General features: G+C 38.2%; 1 protein-coding gene across 4 annotated transcripts in view; it reads left to right on the top strand.

Annotated features, from left to right (window-relative positions):
• The first annotated feature begins 2148 nt into the window (after positions 1-2148).
• Positions 2149-14525, top strand: part of ASB15 (ankyrin repeat and SOCS box containing 15) — a 30523-nt gene continuing 18146 nt past the window's right edge. For 3 of the 4 annotated variants that reach the window (XR_450556.1, XM_007177223.3, XM_007177221.3), the window contains exons 1-4: positions 2149-2231; positions 7691-7763; positions 12622-12800; positions 14392-14444. Coding sequence is in view for 3 of the 4 variants with exons in the window: in XM_007177223.3 (XP_007177285.1) it covers positions 12694-12800; positions 14392-14444 (160 nt within the window). In the remaining variant the exon portion in view is untranslated. The remainder of the gene's footprint in view (positions 2232-7690; positions 7764-12621; positions 12801-14391; positions 14445-14525) is intronic. The other variant, XM_007177222.3, reaches the window with a different exon arrangement.

The raw sequence follows: 14525 nt of genomic DNA, 5'->3' as shown, positions 1-14525 counted from the left end.
GTGGGTGGTTCCAGGGACAGTCCCTTTAACACTGTGCTGCAACCATTTCAACCTCAGGCTCCTCGTATCAGTTGCTAAAATTATCAACTTGACACAGGACATGCACTTCTTGCTATATATATATAAAAGGGACACCTATTTGGATGTCGGTAACGTTATATGTACCTTCCTCAGAACAGCGGTAGTATTCAGTAGTCGTTCACTGCTTGATCACATCCTCACTGAAACTCACCCTCACCTATAAACCACGGGGACACTGTTCAAAAATCCAATTCACTTTGTTTCCATTTGAGGAAACCAGCAGGAAAAGCCAATTTCCAAAACAGGCAAATGTGGATGTGATTATTAGCATTATGAATAGGTCATTCTCTTAAATGTTTGAATTACTCAAAGCCTGCTTTACTGTGTGTGTATAGATGATTAGCTACTTGAGGAATAGATCTCATTAAAATGGTGAGTGCCATGGTCATTGTATTATTATTATTTTTATTATGGTTATGATTATTATTACTCCCATATTACAGATGAATAAACTGAGTCTCAGAAATTTTAAATAGCAAATCTAAGGTGACAGAGAGAGTAAGTGGTGAGGCAAGACTTGCTCATAGGTCTATGTCATCAGTAGCATATTTTCATTTATTTACCACACCGTTTCTCTTTTTTGTTCTTTCTATTATTTTAAATATTGTATGATATAAGTAGATCTATAATAACTATTATATAAATGGATAAAACCGGCATAAATTTATTCACATAAGAGCAGAAATGTCCCTGAAATGTACCAAACTACATTTTCAAATGTCGGGTATAGGTTTTTTTCATAAATTGAATTATACTCTAAACCCTCATATGAATTTTTAATATTATAAGTTACAAAGCTATAAAAATTAGTTTCACAATGTTGCTTGCTTTTTATAAGAATTCTTTGTTGAAAAATTCCAAATCAGATTAATAATTATAAAATGTGCACAATGTTCTAGCCTTCAACCTTAACTATTTCAAGACACAGTTAATGGTGGTATAAATACAAAATATTTCTTGGGGTTTGCTCCAAGGATGACAGAAATACAGCCTCTTTTATCACAAAGAGGAGGTAGAACCTCTGAATTCACATTTATGGTTTCCACATTTTGAAATAAAACTGGTAAATTCACTACAATCCACGTGTTTATTCATTAACACTAAGTACAGAGAATGAATCAGAGAGATAAGAAGAAAAATAAAAGCATATAGTACTCCACGAAGCCTAGGGAGTAGTGAGTTCCAGGAAAAAAAGGGAGGGATCAATGGCAGCAAATCCAACAGAGGGCCTGAAAAATAAGAAATGAAAAGTGTCCATCAACCTTAGACACTAGGAGGTCAGTGAGACCCTTGAGAAGAGTTATTTTAATGGAGCTGTGGGGATGGAAGCCAGATGGCTTTGTGAATGCTGACAGTGGCCGAGTTAATCCAGGGATACCCATGTCAAAACAAACTTAAGGCAGATTATTTTCATTAGAAAATCAGTAAGACACTAAACTTTATTTTTTAAAAGAAAACAAACAACCCTTCCCAATTAAAATACTAATTTTCTGCTTGCTTTACCTCTGCTGCTCACTTTAGACTCTATGTTTTATAACTTGACCTAAAAAGTCTTGATCAGATTAGATATCACTGAATGTCATATCCCCATCTGTGTATCAGACTGGCAGGTATGAAATGCAAATCAAATGAAAAACAGTAAATTCCTACAACACGAAGATCATATTTAATGAGATTTGACATGAGTCTAAAAGATAAAGAATGAGAAAGAGTGTGTGTTAAAACTGACTAAAAGTGGATTTGGATCTGCAGATGCAGACTCACAGATCTGTCTCTTGAACAACTGATTTTAAAATATTTTTAAATTCTACTTAAGTGGTTTTGCTTTGTTCCTTCAGCAAGGACCCTTATAGCAGCTGGGTTGGCAGACCATTTGTTTTCATGAGAGCTCTTTGAACCAATCAGGACCCAGATAATCTTATTACACCTCTGTGGCCATGTGTTTCTTGTGATGAGGGTCCAGAGAAATCTCACTTTACTATGTGCCAGGAATCGTTCATATTTCAGTTGTACAAGGTCAGATCTTAATTTAGCCACCAACTGGGTACTTAATTTTAGATACACAGAGGAACACATTGGCTCCAAGACACTTCCTCTGATTTAGAAAGGCAAAGTCCTGGATAAGAATGACAAGATGATAATTCCAAAAGGTGAGAGATTATGAAATATTTTATCTGTTCCTCACCAACTAGCTTCAGTAGTCTAGTATTGGGAATATTTTGAAGAGATGGAAACACGTATTGTGATAGCTTCTCATTACTTTCTTTACCATTGATCACCTGTCTAGGGCCTTTTTAATTACAGACTAAAGCCAGGGTTGTTTCATTCGTTTACAGAATATTAACTCAATTGCATAGTTATTAAGCTTAATAAAAAATAGTATCATGAGAAAAACAGATCAAGAATGAATATGCTCATAGAAAGTGTCAGCATAGACACTATGGAATGTCTTAGCTAGCCCTGGTTTCTGAGAAAAAAATTAAATGATTTTTGTGAATAATTAAATTTTTATCAAGGTGTTTTTAAATCACTTATAACAAAAGATGGATGCTTAATATTCAGATCAAAAGAATTCCTTTAACTTCTTTTAAGTCAGATGGAAAAAAAAGGATCTCAGTAGAATTGGAAATTCGCTTCTGGAAATTGAATCATAGAGTCTTGAGGTTGGAAGTCCTTAGAATTTATTTGAGACCATCACCCATCTGGCTCTTAAATGAATAGATAACTTCTAAGGAACATTCTACATCTAAAATGAAATGATTTCTATGAAATAGCAGTAATGTGGACGAGGAAGTCCTAACACTGTTTTGTGCTGAGAACATTATTATTGTCATAAAATATCATAATTCTACACTTTGTTGTTTTTATCGGAATACCTTGTTTTGAAATGAAAATCTACCTAAAATATTTATATTTCCACTAGAGTTGTTTGATAGGTTTGCTAGTTATTTGCTTAAACTCTTTTTTAAAAAAATTTATTTATTTATGGCTGTGTTGAGTCTTCGTTTCTGTGCGCGGGCTTTCTCTAGTTGTGGCAAGCGGGGGCCACTCTTCATCGCGGTGCGCGGGCCTCTCATTATCGCGGCCTCTCTTGTTGCGGAGCACCGGCTCCAGATGCACAGGCTCAGTAATTGTGGCTCACGGGCCCAGTTGCTCCCCGGCATGTGGGATCCTCCCAAACCAGGGCTCGAACCCGTGTCCCCTGCATTGGCAGGCAGATTCTCAACCACTGCTCCACCAGGGAAGCCCTTAAACTCTTTTAAAAACTTTTTTCTGAGGCTAATGAATATTTGGATTATAAAATGAGACCCTTTTGTATTAATTCCGTCAGAGTAGCTGAGTCATGAGTTACAGTACAGCGGTCAAGCTGTGTGACCTCTAATGTCAAATGATTGGGTTTGTATCTACATCTCTGCCACTCACTAGATGTACAGGCTTGGACAAATTACCTAACCATTGTGTTCCTCAGTTTCCTCATCTGTAAAATGGGGGGGAAGTGTGTCACAGAAATTACATGACATAAAATATTTAACGTACTTAGCTTAATGCATGTCACAGGTAGGCACTTAATAGATATTGCTTATAATAAGTATTAAATTCAATAAGACAAATATTTATTGAGGACCTGCTGTGTGCTTGGCTCTCTGCTAAACCTTTGAAGGGAGGGGAGTTATTGGTGTCGTTTCTGGGGAAAAGTGTAGAATGCATTATTAAAAGGCAGTAAACTCCTTGGTGTATGGATCCTATTGCCTTGTGTCTAGCAATGTGCCTGGAATATAGCAGACACTGAATACATATTTTTGAATGAACGAATAGTATGGTCTGATAATCCTCAGGAAAAATAATAATAATTACTGAGAACTGGTGAGTCAATGCTCCTCCTTTGTCTTTTTGACTTAGTAGAGAAGAGGAATATAGTAGATACTATGCATCTGTATTTCAACAAGATATTTGACAGTATCTCTTGACGACGGTCTTGTTATCATAAAGGAGACATTAATAGTAGATGGTGGTGTCTTTGGGAGGATTTGTAACTGGATAAACAGCTTTTCTTGAAGGGTGCTAAATAATAGATCAATGTCAACCTGAAGGCCTCTGTCCTGCGCCAATTTCTGTTCAACATTTGCATTATTAATGGAGCAGGTAGACATATAGAAGACATGCAAATAGAACAATATTTGGAGGGATAGAAAATGCATTATCTCTTAGCAGACTGAAATAAAGGTCAAATCTAAAAGAAAGAAAGAAACACAATAGGATTAAATAAAGAGTCCTACACAGAATTGTACAGCAATAATGTGAGGGGGAAATATGACTTGTAGAATTTAGGGCAACAGAGGTCCAAATCAAGTCTGTAATATAATAGCCCCAAATTCGTCTGAACTTGGGCTAAATGAACAGATCTTCAGTGTCTAGCAAAAGGGAGGTGGTCACACCTGCTTACTGTTGTGTTGGTCTGACTACAGCTGTCGTACTGCCATCAGAGCCCATGGTCCAGAGTCACTTTTAGAAAGAGATGGATAAACGAGTGTGTTTACAAGAAAGCAATCAACATGGTGGAGGAAGCTGAACCCACATCATAGGAAGAACAGTCGTCCAGGTCTGGGTGGAGAAGCCTCAGTGGAGACCTGACAGCCTTCCTGAGACATGTTAAAAGGGCTCTTGTGTGGCAGAGGAGCACATTTTCTCAACGTGGTCCTGAGGAATAGAACTAGGATTATAGAACACTTATTCAGGGAGATGGATTCAACTTAAATGTACTTCCTAATTGTTAAAACTGGCCATAGATGAAGGGCTGTGTGGGATATAGTAAACTTCCTGTCACTTTGCTGTTCAAGCTGAGGCTGGATAATTACTTGTTGGGCATCTTGGAAATGGAATTTACAAGTGGGGCTACCTAAGGCTCTTCAACTCTGAAATCAGGTGATTCTAGAGAAAAGGAAGGAGAAGGAAATAAGGAGTGTGTCAGCATACCTGTTCAAGAGTGAGGACTAGAGCTAAAACCACCAGACAATCCCTAGACTTCTACTTCCTCGTTCCAGAGGGGTTCAGTCACAGAATAATAACAGGTAATGTTTGTTGACTACTTGCAACATGTCAGACACAGCTAATAAGGCAGCTAAGCTGGGAGGGCAAATTCAACTACTGCCTCCAGCAGAAAAAAATCAGTGGCCTGTATATAATTTCAGAATAATGTATGAAGAAATGCAATGGCTCATTATTGAGTTTTTAATGGAAAAAGATTTGACAAGCGCCAAACAGGAATGTCTGCCCTGTTCAGATGAAACAAATATTTCAGGAACAAATATTTTTAGAGGGAGAATATATGTATATCTCTATATGTATTTGTAAATGTATACATGTACAAATACACATAAGCATATGTATATGAACAATACTTTTTATTAAGGTCTAGAGATATTTAATTTTTATTGTAGCTAATTAATGTAGTCAGAACTTTTTTACTCACCCTACAATTCAACTGTGTAAATAAAAGGCAGCTATTTTATAATCTATAATGGGCTTCGTCTTCCTCGGAGCTGCCACTCACTAATTAGTGGAAACTAAATTTGGTCTCATGCAGACAGACACAATAACTTAGGTAAGGAAGCCTTTGCTTGGATCAGGTAAACAGATCAGTCTTTCATATTTCTGCTCCTCCCCAAGCCAAGACACTCTCTCCACCAGGGTTCACCTGCTTTACTATAAATGTGGGTACTTTCCTCTCTTCTCAATGTCACCAAGGTTTGGCCTGCCAGGAGGTGACCTATCTCACCACCTGTAAGGCTCAGCCTGTGAACCAGATACCAGGCCAGTTTTCTGGAAGACTTTGTAAGCTTTGGCTCTATAAAATCAATCTTAGTTCCCTCAAAGTGTCTGGTCATATCTGATTAAATGAACCTCATTCTCGTATATGACACTTATCTATGGCATTAAATATTCTTCAAGGATATGAATTTTAATAACTATATAGTTATCCATAGCTTGGGTGCACAATAATATCTTCTACAAATTCCCTCTTGTTGGACATTTGATAGTGTTTCTAATGTTTTGGCAGTTTACATATGACAGAGGTGAACATTTTCACATACAAATCTTTTTCCACATCTCTGAATTTCTATATGATAGATTCCTACATTTAGAATTACAGACAAAAGGATAAGTCTTTCAAAGAATCATGTCATTATACCAGCTTGTGATAAGGTCATGTCTGTGAATAATTTGTCTTTTCATGGGCCATGTCTGCTCTATTCTTTTCCATTCTCTTGCTTATATTCCCCTAGAAATCCACATAGTTGTGAACCTAAAGCTCCTTCCTATTCTATGTGAGTGTCATTTTCAAAAACTAGCATACATCTTCAGCCATCTCTGTCACAATTGAAATTGCCTTGGAAATCAATAGGAGGGAGTAAAAATGTCTAATTTTGTAATATGAAACTAGAGATAAGCAAAACTAGTATGACAGGTTTTTTTTTTTTAATTAATTAATTTATTTATTTTTGGCTGTGTTGGGTCTTCGTTTCCGTGAGGGCTTTCTCTAGTTGCGGAAAGCAGGGGCCACTCTTCATCGCGGTGCGCGGGCCTCTCACTATCGCGGCCTCTCCTGTTGCGGAGCACAGGCTCCAGACGCACAGGCTCAGTAGTTGTGACTTACGGGCCTAGTTGCTCCATGGCATGTGGGATCTTCCCAGACCAGGGCTCGAACCCATGTTCTCTGCATTAGCAGGCAGATTCTCAACAACTGCACCACCAGGGAAGCCCAGTATGACAGGTTTTATCACTCATGGTTTTACTTAGAAATTAAGCCTCAGTTAGTGCAGCCCCAAAATTGGATGTGAACTTGGCAAAAACATACATATGACATGGAGGAAAAACACAAGGTTAATCTATTCTTTTGCTAATTTTAAGAGTAGAATATATTTGATCATTCAATTATTTATTTATTCAGCAAATACATAGTGAATTCTTATTACATACCAGATATCATACTTAGTGTCTAGAGAACAATATGTCCACTTCACCTTTTTATATCCTTTCTAAAATGTTGAGTTGTATCTTTTTGAGGCAACATAAAAGTAGCATTCATTTTCTGGACTAACATCGTGTGTGTGTGTGTGTGTGTGGTTTATCAGAACTAGTTGTGCTGTTAAGGAATCTGCTATTTCAACTGGTCTAGTTCTCCTTGTCATTCACAGGATTTCTCTCTAATAGAAAAGGCAAATACCACGAAGAGGGAATTGCTGTAACTTATTACTTGTAAATAGAAGTTACCTTTGTCTGTGTGTTGGAACCCAATTCTGACAGTTTTATGTCCCTCTGAAATCTCTTGGGGAATAGTTGCTGAAATCAGCCTAATAAAGCCATTTATCTGATTTGCCACTTTGTGCTACAGGATTCTGAAAAAGCAAAAGTGTGTAGCCACCAAATAAAAAACAAAGTTGTAACAACATTTTATTTATTTTGATTTCCATATGTCTTCAGTATTACACAGATGAAGGTCAAAACGAAGAAAAATGAGAATGAATATTGTTTTGTATATGAAAACTGTCTTTTTCTAATAAAACCAAAATGTGAAAATGCCTTTTAACTAAAGCTACTCCTCTCATAGGACAAATCCTGATGATTTTCTCTGGGACTTCTAATAGATAAGCTCCTCGCTCCAGAACCATTGCACTTTCAAGGTAAAAGAAAATTTCCTCAGAATATCAGCATCCCCAGTTCCACACAGCAGAACCTGCACCTCTTTCAGAACCTCAGAGTGTTTATTTTGGGGCTGGCCCTGTATAAAGAACACCAAATTTTACTGTATTGCCCTTTTCTTATCCCCTCCTGTCACCTTCCACTAGATTCAGTCTTAGACCCTCTACCATCTTCCCCACCCCATGCCACCCTCGGCAAATATTCCAAGAGATCCTGGTCCTACATGGGGGGCCAGTATGGTGTTACTGGCATTTTAAAAGGGACACTGGAAAATGGAACAATAAGCCGCAAAGGACAGACTCTCTCACTGATGTAACAGAATTACACTGATGTGACAGGTGCTGAGGTAGGGTGATATTTATGAACACAAAGTCCTTCCTTGCATCATGGAAGCACCTGCCCACTCCGGGAACTCTTAAGACCAGCCCCGTTTAGAACCCGCAGAGATGATTTCAATTTTTTATGTCTAAGACAGAGCATGTGAGTGAGTGATGTAAACAGGCAACCCTTGAGACCAGCCCCATTTAGAACCCACAGAGATGGTTTCAATTTTTTATGTCTAAGACAGAGCATGTGAGTGAGTGATGTAAACAAACTTGGATGTAATTGGAAGCAAGCCAACCAAGCAATTCACCGGGAACAAAGTTATACTGGCCCTGGTCCAGGGAGAAGGAGGACATTGGTCCCATGCTTTAGGAGCTCCCAGGTTTCAAGGGGAAGTCTGAGGGGCCTCACAAGCTTATCAACAGTATCGTGGCAGCCTGGATTGTGGATTGAGGGGAGTTTAGAGAATTCAGTGCCGAGAGGCACCATGTACCCATGTTCACCCCTGCATCATACCTGCAACATCGTCCCAACCCCTTGGCCACTTCAGTCAGGCACAAACTGGAATGTTGATCCAATTTTTTAGGCAGTAATGTTTAGATTCCAAGACAAAAAGTATAGAATAAAAGCAAGCTTACAATACCTCAGACCACCCTAAGCAACACACATCTTTATTGCACAGAGCTGACGATAAAGATTGATGTGTTCCTGGAAGCTATTTTTTATTTTTGGAATTTATTGTCATCAAGAGCTGGCTGTTAAGAGCAAGATGAGAATGTTTTCTTTTAAGTACAACAGACTGTGGGCTGTTTTCCTGCAGCTTCGGAAAGACATTAAAAATGAAGTTACCGTACTCTATCCAGACCCTACTTAGCAGCTCTGTGACACTGGGTGGGTCTCTCAACCTCTTGAAGCCTAAGTTTCCACTTATGCACAACAAATCTCTAATACCTACAAAGTAGAATTGGAGGATTTAAAGCAAGGCAGTGTACGCAAAGTGCTTTGCATGGTGCTTGAAACAGAGCAAGCACTCAATAACTTATGGCTATTATCATAATCACCATTTTTATTATTACCAAAGTCATTCTAAAACTTACAGGATCACCAAATCCTTTTCCCACTATCTTACTCTAGGATTTTACTCAGCCCATCTGAAAGTAAACTAAAAATTCTTGATATCTGAATAATACATTTAGCATTTGGAAATCCTTAATTTAGTGGTTCTTTTCCTGGGGTACATGAAAGGGCTTCAGAGGATCCATGAATTCCCTAAAATTTTATGCAGAATTTTGAGTGGGCATGCATCCCTCCAGAGAGAGAATCCACTGCTTTCATCAAATGTGTTCCTGACTCGAAGCAAGGTTAACCAGTGCCTGAACTGAAAAGGCTAACTTTCCAATGATAGTCCCAATTATTTTGTAAATCAGCTACTTATGGAGAATACATAAATCTCACTAATGGGCTTATCCAGAAAAAGATTGACAAATGATTATCTAGAAAAGGTCAATTAATTATCTAGACTGAGAAGTGGGGTTTTTGTGAATAGGTCTTAAATGATGTCAAAATATTATTTGGCCTTTCCTCAGACTCCTGGTTGGTGCTTTATTTAAATAACTTCAAAGAAAGGCTGGCAGTAGACAGATATATCTCCTTTTGCCCTTCTCATTGCATCTTGATGTCTCTGGTTCTGTTCCAATGATGCTCCCTTGATTGTCTGTCTGACACCTTAGAGGACCTGCACACAGGTCTTCAGTGCATCCCAAGCTTTCAGGAAAATGTTGGAGACAGTTTATTTTAGATGGGGGATATTCCATGTAGTAGCAAGACTTTCCTCACCATTTAGATCCTGCTGTTGCTAGGGATACAAAATAGTTAAGAGTCTTAGATAACATCCTACTGGATGGTAGTTAAAAGGACATTAAAAAAAAAAAAACTTTCCACAGAGCAACTCAGTTCTCTAAGGAGTCTGTGGGTCTCACGTACTGGAAGCCCAAATTTCAAACAGGTTTAGAGTTAAGCTGGTGACTTAAATAGGCGAAAGTCTCTGGATCCCATTACTAATCCCAGAGCCATGCAATCCCCCCATCTCCACAGTGACATTAGTGAGAAAGGCGACGGGCGATACCACACTGCTAACTTCATCATCTAATCATGCTGCCGGAAGGGACCCAGGACTTGTCTGCCAGTAATGAGTCAACAACTTTTTTCCAGTGATCACTGAGAATGGCACTTTCCTATAGTTGATTAGGAGTGGAATTAGAGAGAAAAGATATAAAGGACAAAGAAAGTAAGGGGTTTTTTTTTTCCCTCAGAAAACTTATAGTCCAAGTGAGAATACAAAACATGAAAATGTGAAGAACTTGCAAAGCTAATACAAAATGAGTGTAAATCCAGATGTTGGAAAAATACTATATAAGAGGAGATATTCATGGATGAAGAGGTCCAGAGAGGAGCTGAAGAATTTCAGCAAGGGCTTCCTTCCAAAGGAGGAATGGCTGGAGCCGGGCTTGAGGCCATGGGGACCATGAGTTGGAACAGCTGGGAGGGCCTTGTGAATGAAGAGGAATAAAATGTAAAAGCACAGATGGGAGAAAAATGAAGCCAGACACAGAGTGGGCAATCAGATTCGTTTAGTTGGAAGAAAGATTCCATACTTGAGGAAAATGGTCAACTCTAAGAATGAAGCAGAACCTAAATTATGTTAGGTTCACTTATTAGCTCATTCATGCATTCATTCATTCAACACCCATTTATAGTCCACATACCTTAAGATGGTACTTCTCTTGGCTCTGAAAGTAGACTAATTCTCTGCTCTTACTGGGCTACGTTCTCGGAGAAGGTAGACAATGAACAGATAAACAATAGATTTTTAAAAATACCACTTGAGTCTATTTGGTGAATAAGGTCCCTAGGGCACGTGTCAGACTTTTGAGGTTGCTGAGATATCATGGCTTTCTTTCTGAAGGAGAGTAACCAAATCCTGAGGCCCTTCCACTTTGGGAAAAGATTGGAAGACTGGATGGTAAAAGGTGTCATGTTTATCTCTCCTCATTTATTATCCAAAACACTAAATAATCCGGCCTCTTTTTGTTTAGTTTTCTGGTGTTAAAAAATTCTCAGCTGAGTTCAGGAATCCCACAGGCTATTAAGCGCTTTGGTGCAGATGAAGAAAAGATGCTGCTTCCTCAGGGAAGCACCCTGCCAACGTGCACAGCTTGAGCAGGGGAGATTTGGCTGGATTTCATCAACCAGGAACACTTGTGTAGCGCGCATCCTGCACAACCGTTCATGGTGGCTCTGATTTGGTTGAAACAAGTGGATTAGGGAGAACTGAAAGAGCCATCAATAAATGACGTAAGTCAGTCCAGAAGCCTCTCTGTTTTTGACTCTTTTCTTCAAAAGCAGGAGTCCATTTTAACTCTGCTTATTGTTTGACAGTTCCCACAATTCAGCCTCACTTAATAAAGCTGGTCCTTACCACACCCGTCCTTATATTAGCAGTTCCAGCCTCCCTAACTGCATTAAGGATGCCCTTCTGTCAAGGTGTGAGAAAGGATCTTTCCATGGCCAGGAATGCATGTAGCAGAAGTCCATAAACGTGGATTTCCTAGAGCGCCCAGAGAGCCATGTGGTCTATCAAACCCATCTAAACTGGTCAGTAAAGAAGTCCTCCAAGTGCTTAAGGCTGTTTTTGTCAGGTTAACGCTCTCCTGTTTTATTTTAAAGTTCTGGACTTCTGAAAGCTGTTCACCTCATTGTGAGACTAGACAGTATTTTCTCAAGAAGAACAGTACTTAAAAGTTCTCAGTTCCTTCTATTTGAAGTTTCCTTCGTGTCTTCTCCACTTGCTCTATCAAATTTCCCGAGGGCAGGGCTAAGTCACTACATTTGTGATGTGCTGTTCTCTCCAACTTTAATTCAACAGATGTTCATCGGGAAGCTTCCCCATGCCAGGCACCTTCTAGAGTTGCAGGAGATGCAGGGATAAGTGAGGTAGAGCCCTTCACCTCAAAGAACGTAGATTTTGGTAGAAGGAGTTGAACACAAATCCAGAAATAACTGCAATTCAAGGCAGCCAACTCAAACCATGCATGTAAAGAAAGGACTAAATCAGCAAAAAAAAAAAAAAAAAAAAAAACCACACACAACAGACAGAGAATAAAGAAAAAGTAAAGAATGTGAAAGGCTCACCATTCTTTATTCCTACCCCTGTCTGTCTTCTCAGAGTTTTGAACTTCTAATATGCTGTGTAGAACAATGTCTTGAGAAAAACCATGAGCCAAATTAGTATAAGTCAGATGTGTGGAAAAAGTAATTCTTGTAAGCCCAACTATAGTCATTACTCAAAAGAAAGTCAAAAATTAGAAAATGTAGACACCCAAAGGGCAGGTAATTAAGGTTTCAAAAGTTAGAATGGGTGTTATATATACAATATGGATTAAAATATTAACTGCATTGTGTTTGTTAAATGAGGAAAAGTGAATGCATTTTAATTTTTCATTTTGCGTCTTTCAGGTAAACTCTATATGCGGTTCTGTGGCATTTGCTGATAATAAGAATTTGCCTCTTTCAAAATTATATTCAGTCATGGATGCTAATGATGACTCCGATGAAGATTATCTTACAAGTTATGATGTTCAACTCAGTATTCAAGAATCCACTGAAGCCAGCAAGACTGTATTTTATCCTGAAAGGTAACATTCAAATTGACTCTCCTCACCAAAACTTTTTCATGGCCTTCATTTTGTTGTAAAATGAAATGAATGACATTTCCTGAGCACTCCTCCAGGAAAATGCTTCCCTTTCTTTTCTGGCAAGGAATTCAATACCGTACAAGAGCTACTGTGCACAGGTTTAGCTATTTGATCTTCTACAAATCCCCGTCTCCTGTGGAATATGGAGATTACCTAGATGGGAAATTCCCAGTTGAATTTGGTTATATACAATTGCTTATTTCCTAAATTCCTATGGAATCAAACAGGACAATAAATAATGTGAACAAATTTGCAAACACTGTTTATATGACTAACGTATAGATAAGTATACAGAATCTGTTCTGCTACTGACTCAGGCAGCCTTTATAAGAAATGGATTCCATGTTGCACCTTTAAAATACGAAGAATAATGCTAACTCACCTAGCTTGTAAGTTTAAGGAATGGGAAAAGAGTTGAGCGATTTTATTATATATGACAAAGTAATATATAAACCAGAGCCTATTTAATTATCTACTATTCAAGTGACAGCAGTTAACAAATTTCACATAAAATTGGTGTTTTGTGCTGGCAAGAGTTATAGAGTCTAAAACTGCCAAAGTAAAATTTTTGTCTTGAATAGCATACATTATACTTCTGACAAAAACAAATTTTAGTTTACCTTTACATTCTATTATAGTATTTAGAATCCTATATTCTGAAATTTTGAAGTGCTTTTGAAAAGGTTCGGTGCTATGAAATTATTGCTTTTGAGCTTTTAAAAAATGGACATATTACATTTAAATTTCTGTTCTCGTTAATTTTTCCCTCATCTGAAACAGATTTTAAAACTTCAGAGTTCCCAGGAAGGCATTCACAGTCCTAGAATACCAGTGGATTCTTCTGCTTTAATAGCATTAAATCAATTTCTTATGAAATACCTTGTTGCCTCTGAATAAACACACACACCAGAGAACTTCCTTGAGGGTTGACAACGACCTGCTGGGCCAGTGATTGGGAGTTTGTTCGGTAGATGCGCAGCCTATTTTTCACTTGTGGATCGGTTGTTTAAAGACTCTAACATGCAGTGTAGAGCATACACTCCCAAGTAAGCAATCATTAATTAGCAATTATTAAGTTCAAAGCAACAAACCTTTATTGAGCATAGTGTTTTTAAAGTTGGGAGAAGCCTTAGAGATGTTCCTATTTAATCCCCTCATTTTACCAACGTAGGAACCACCATCCAGAGAGGCTACTGGCCTCCCCAGGATCACAAAATCGCAAAACCTGAACCCAGCTCTTCTGACTCTGACTCCAGTTGTTTACCCCTTTTTCATTGCCTACAACTAATTTCAGAGACGATGTTATAATCTTCTGTTTTTCCATCTTCACTAATGTTCTTAGGTCCAGTGTATCATAAATATACTCTGTATCTGACTTTTAGACATTTATGCTTTTAAAGTAGATAAAATTAGTTGTGTGCATTTCTTATAGATCTTGATTATTAAAAGTATGTGCAAAAACTAAATAAATGTTTTGGTTCCTTGATGTATACCATGAATACAAATATAGCTTGTTTTTCTTTCTCTGTAGATTTGTACCACTAAGTGATCAAACGAGAAAGCTGGTGGAGGCCATAAAGCAAGGTAAGTGGATGTATCGCCTACAGTAGGATGGATTGGAGATTCTACTTGGCCAAGAGATTTGTTATCAGCCCATGGGTTTAT

The sequence above is a fragment of the Balaenoptera acutorostrata genome, chromosome 7 (assembly GCF_949987535.1).
Source record: "Balaenoptera acutorostrata chromosome 7, mBalAcu1.1, whole genome shotgun sequence".
Taxonomy (NCBI): domain Eukaryota; kingdom Metazoa; phylum Chordata; class Mammalia; order Artiodactyla; family Balaenopteridae; genus Balaenoptera; species Balaenoptera acutorostrata.
This window is presented reverse-complemented; position numbering and strand designations above follow the sequence as displayed.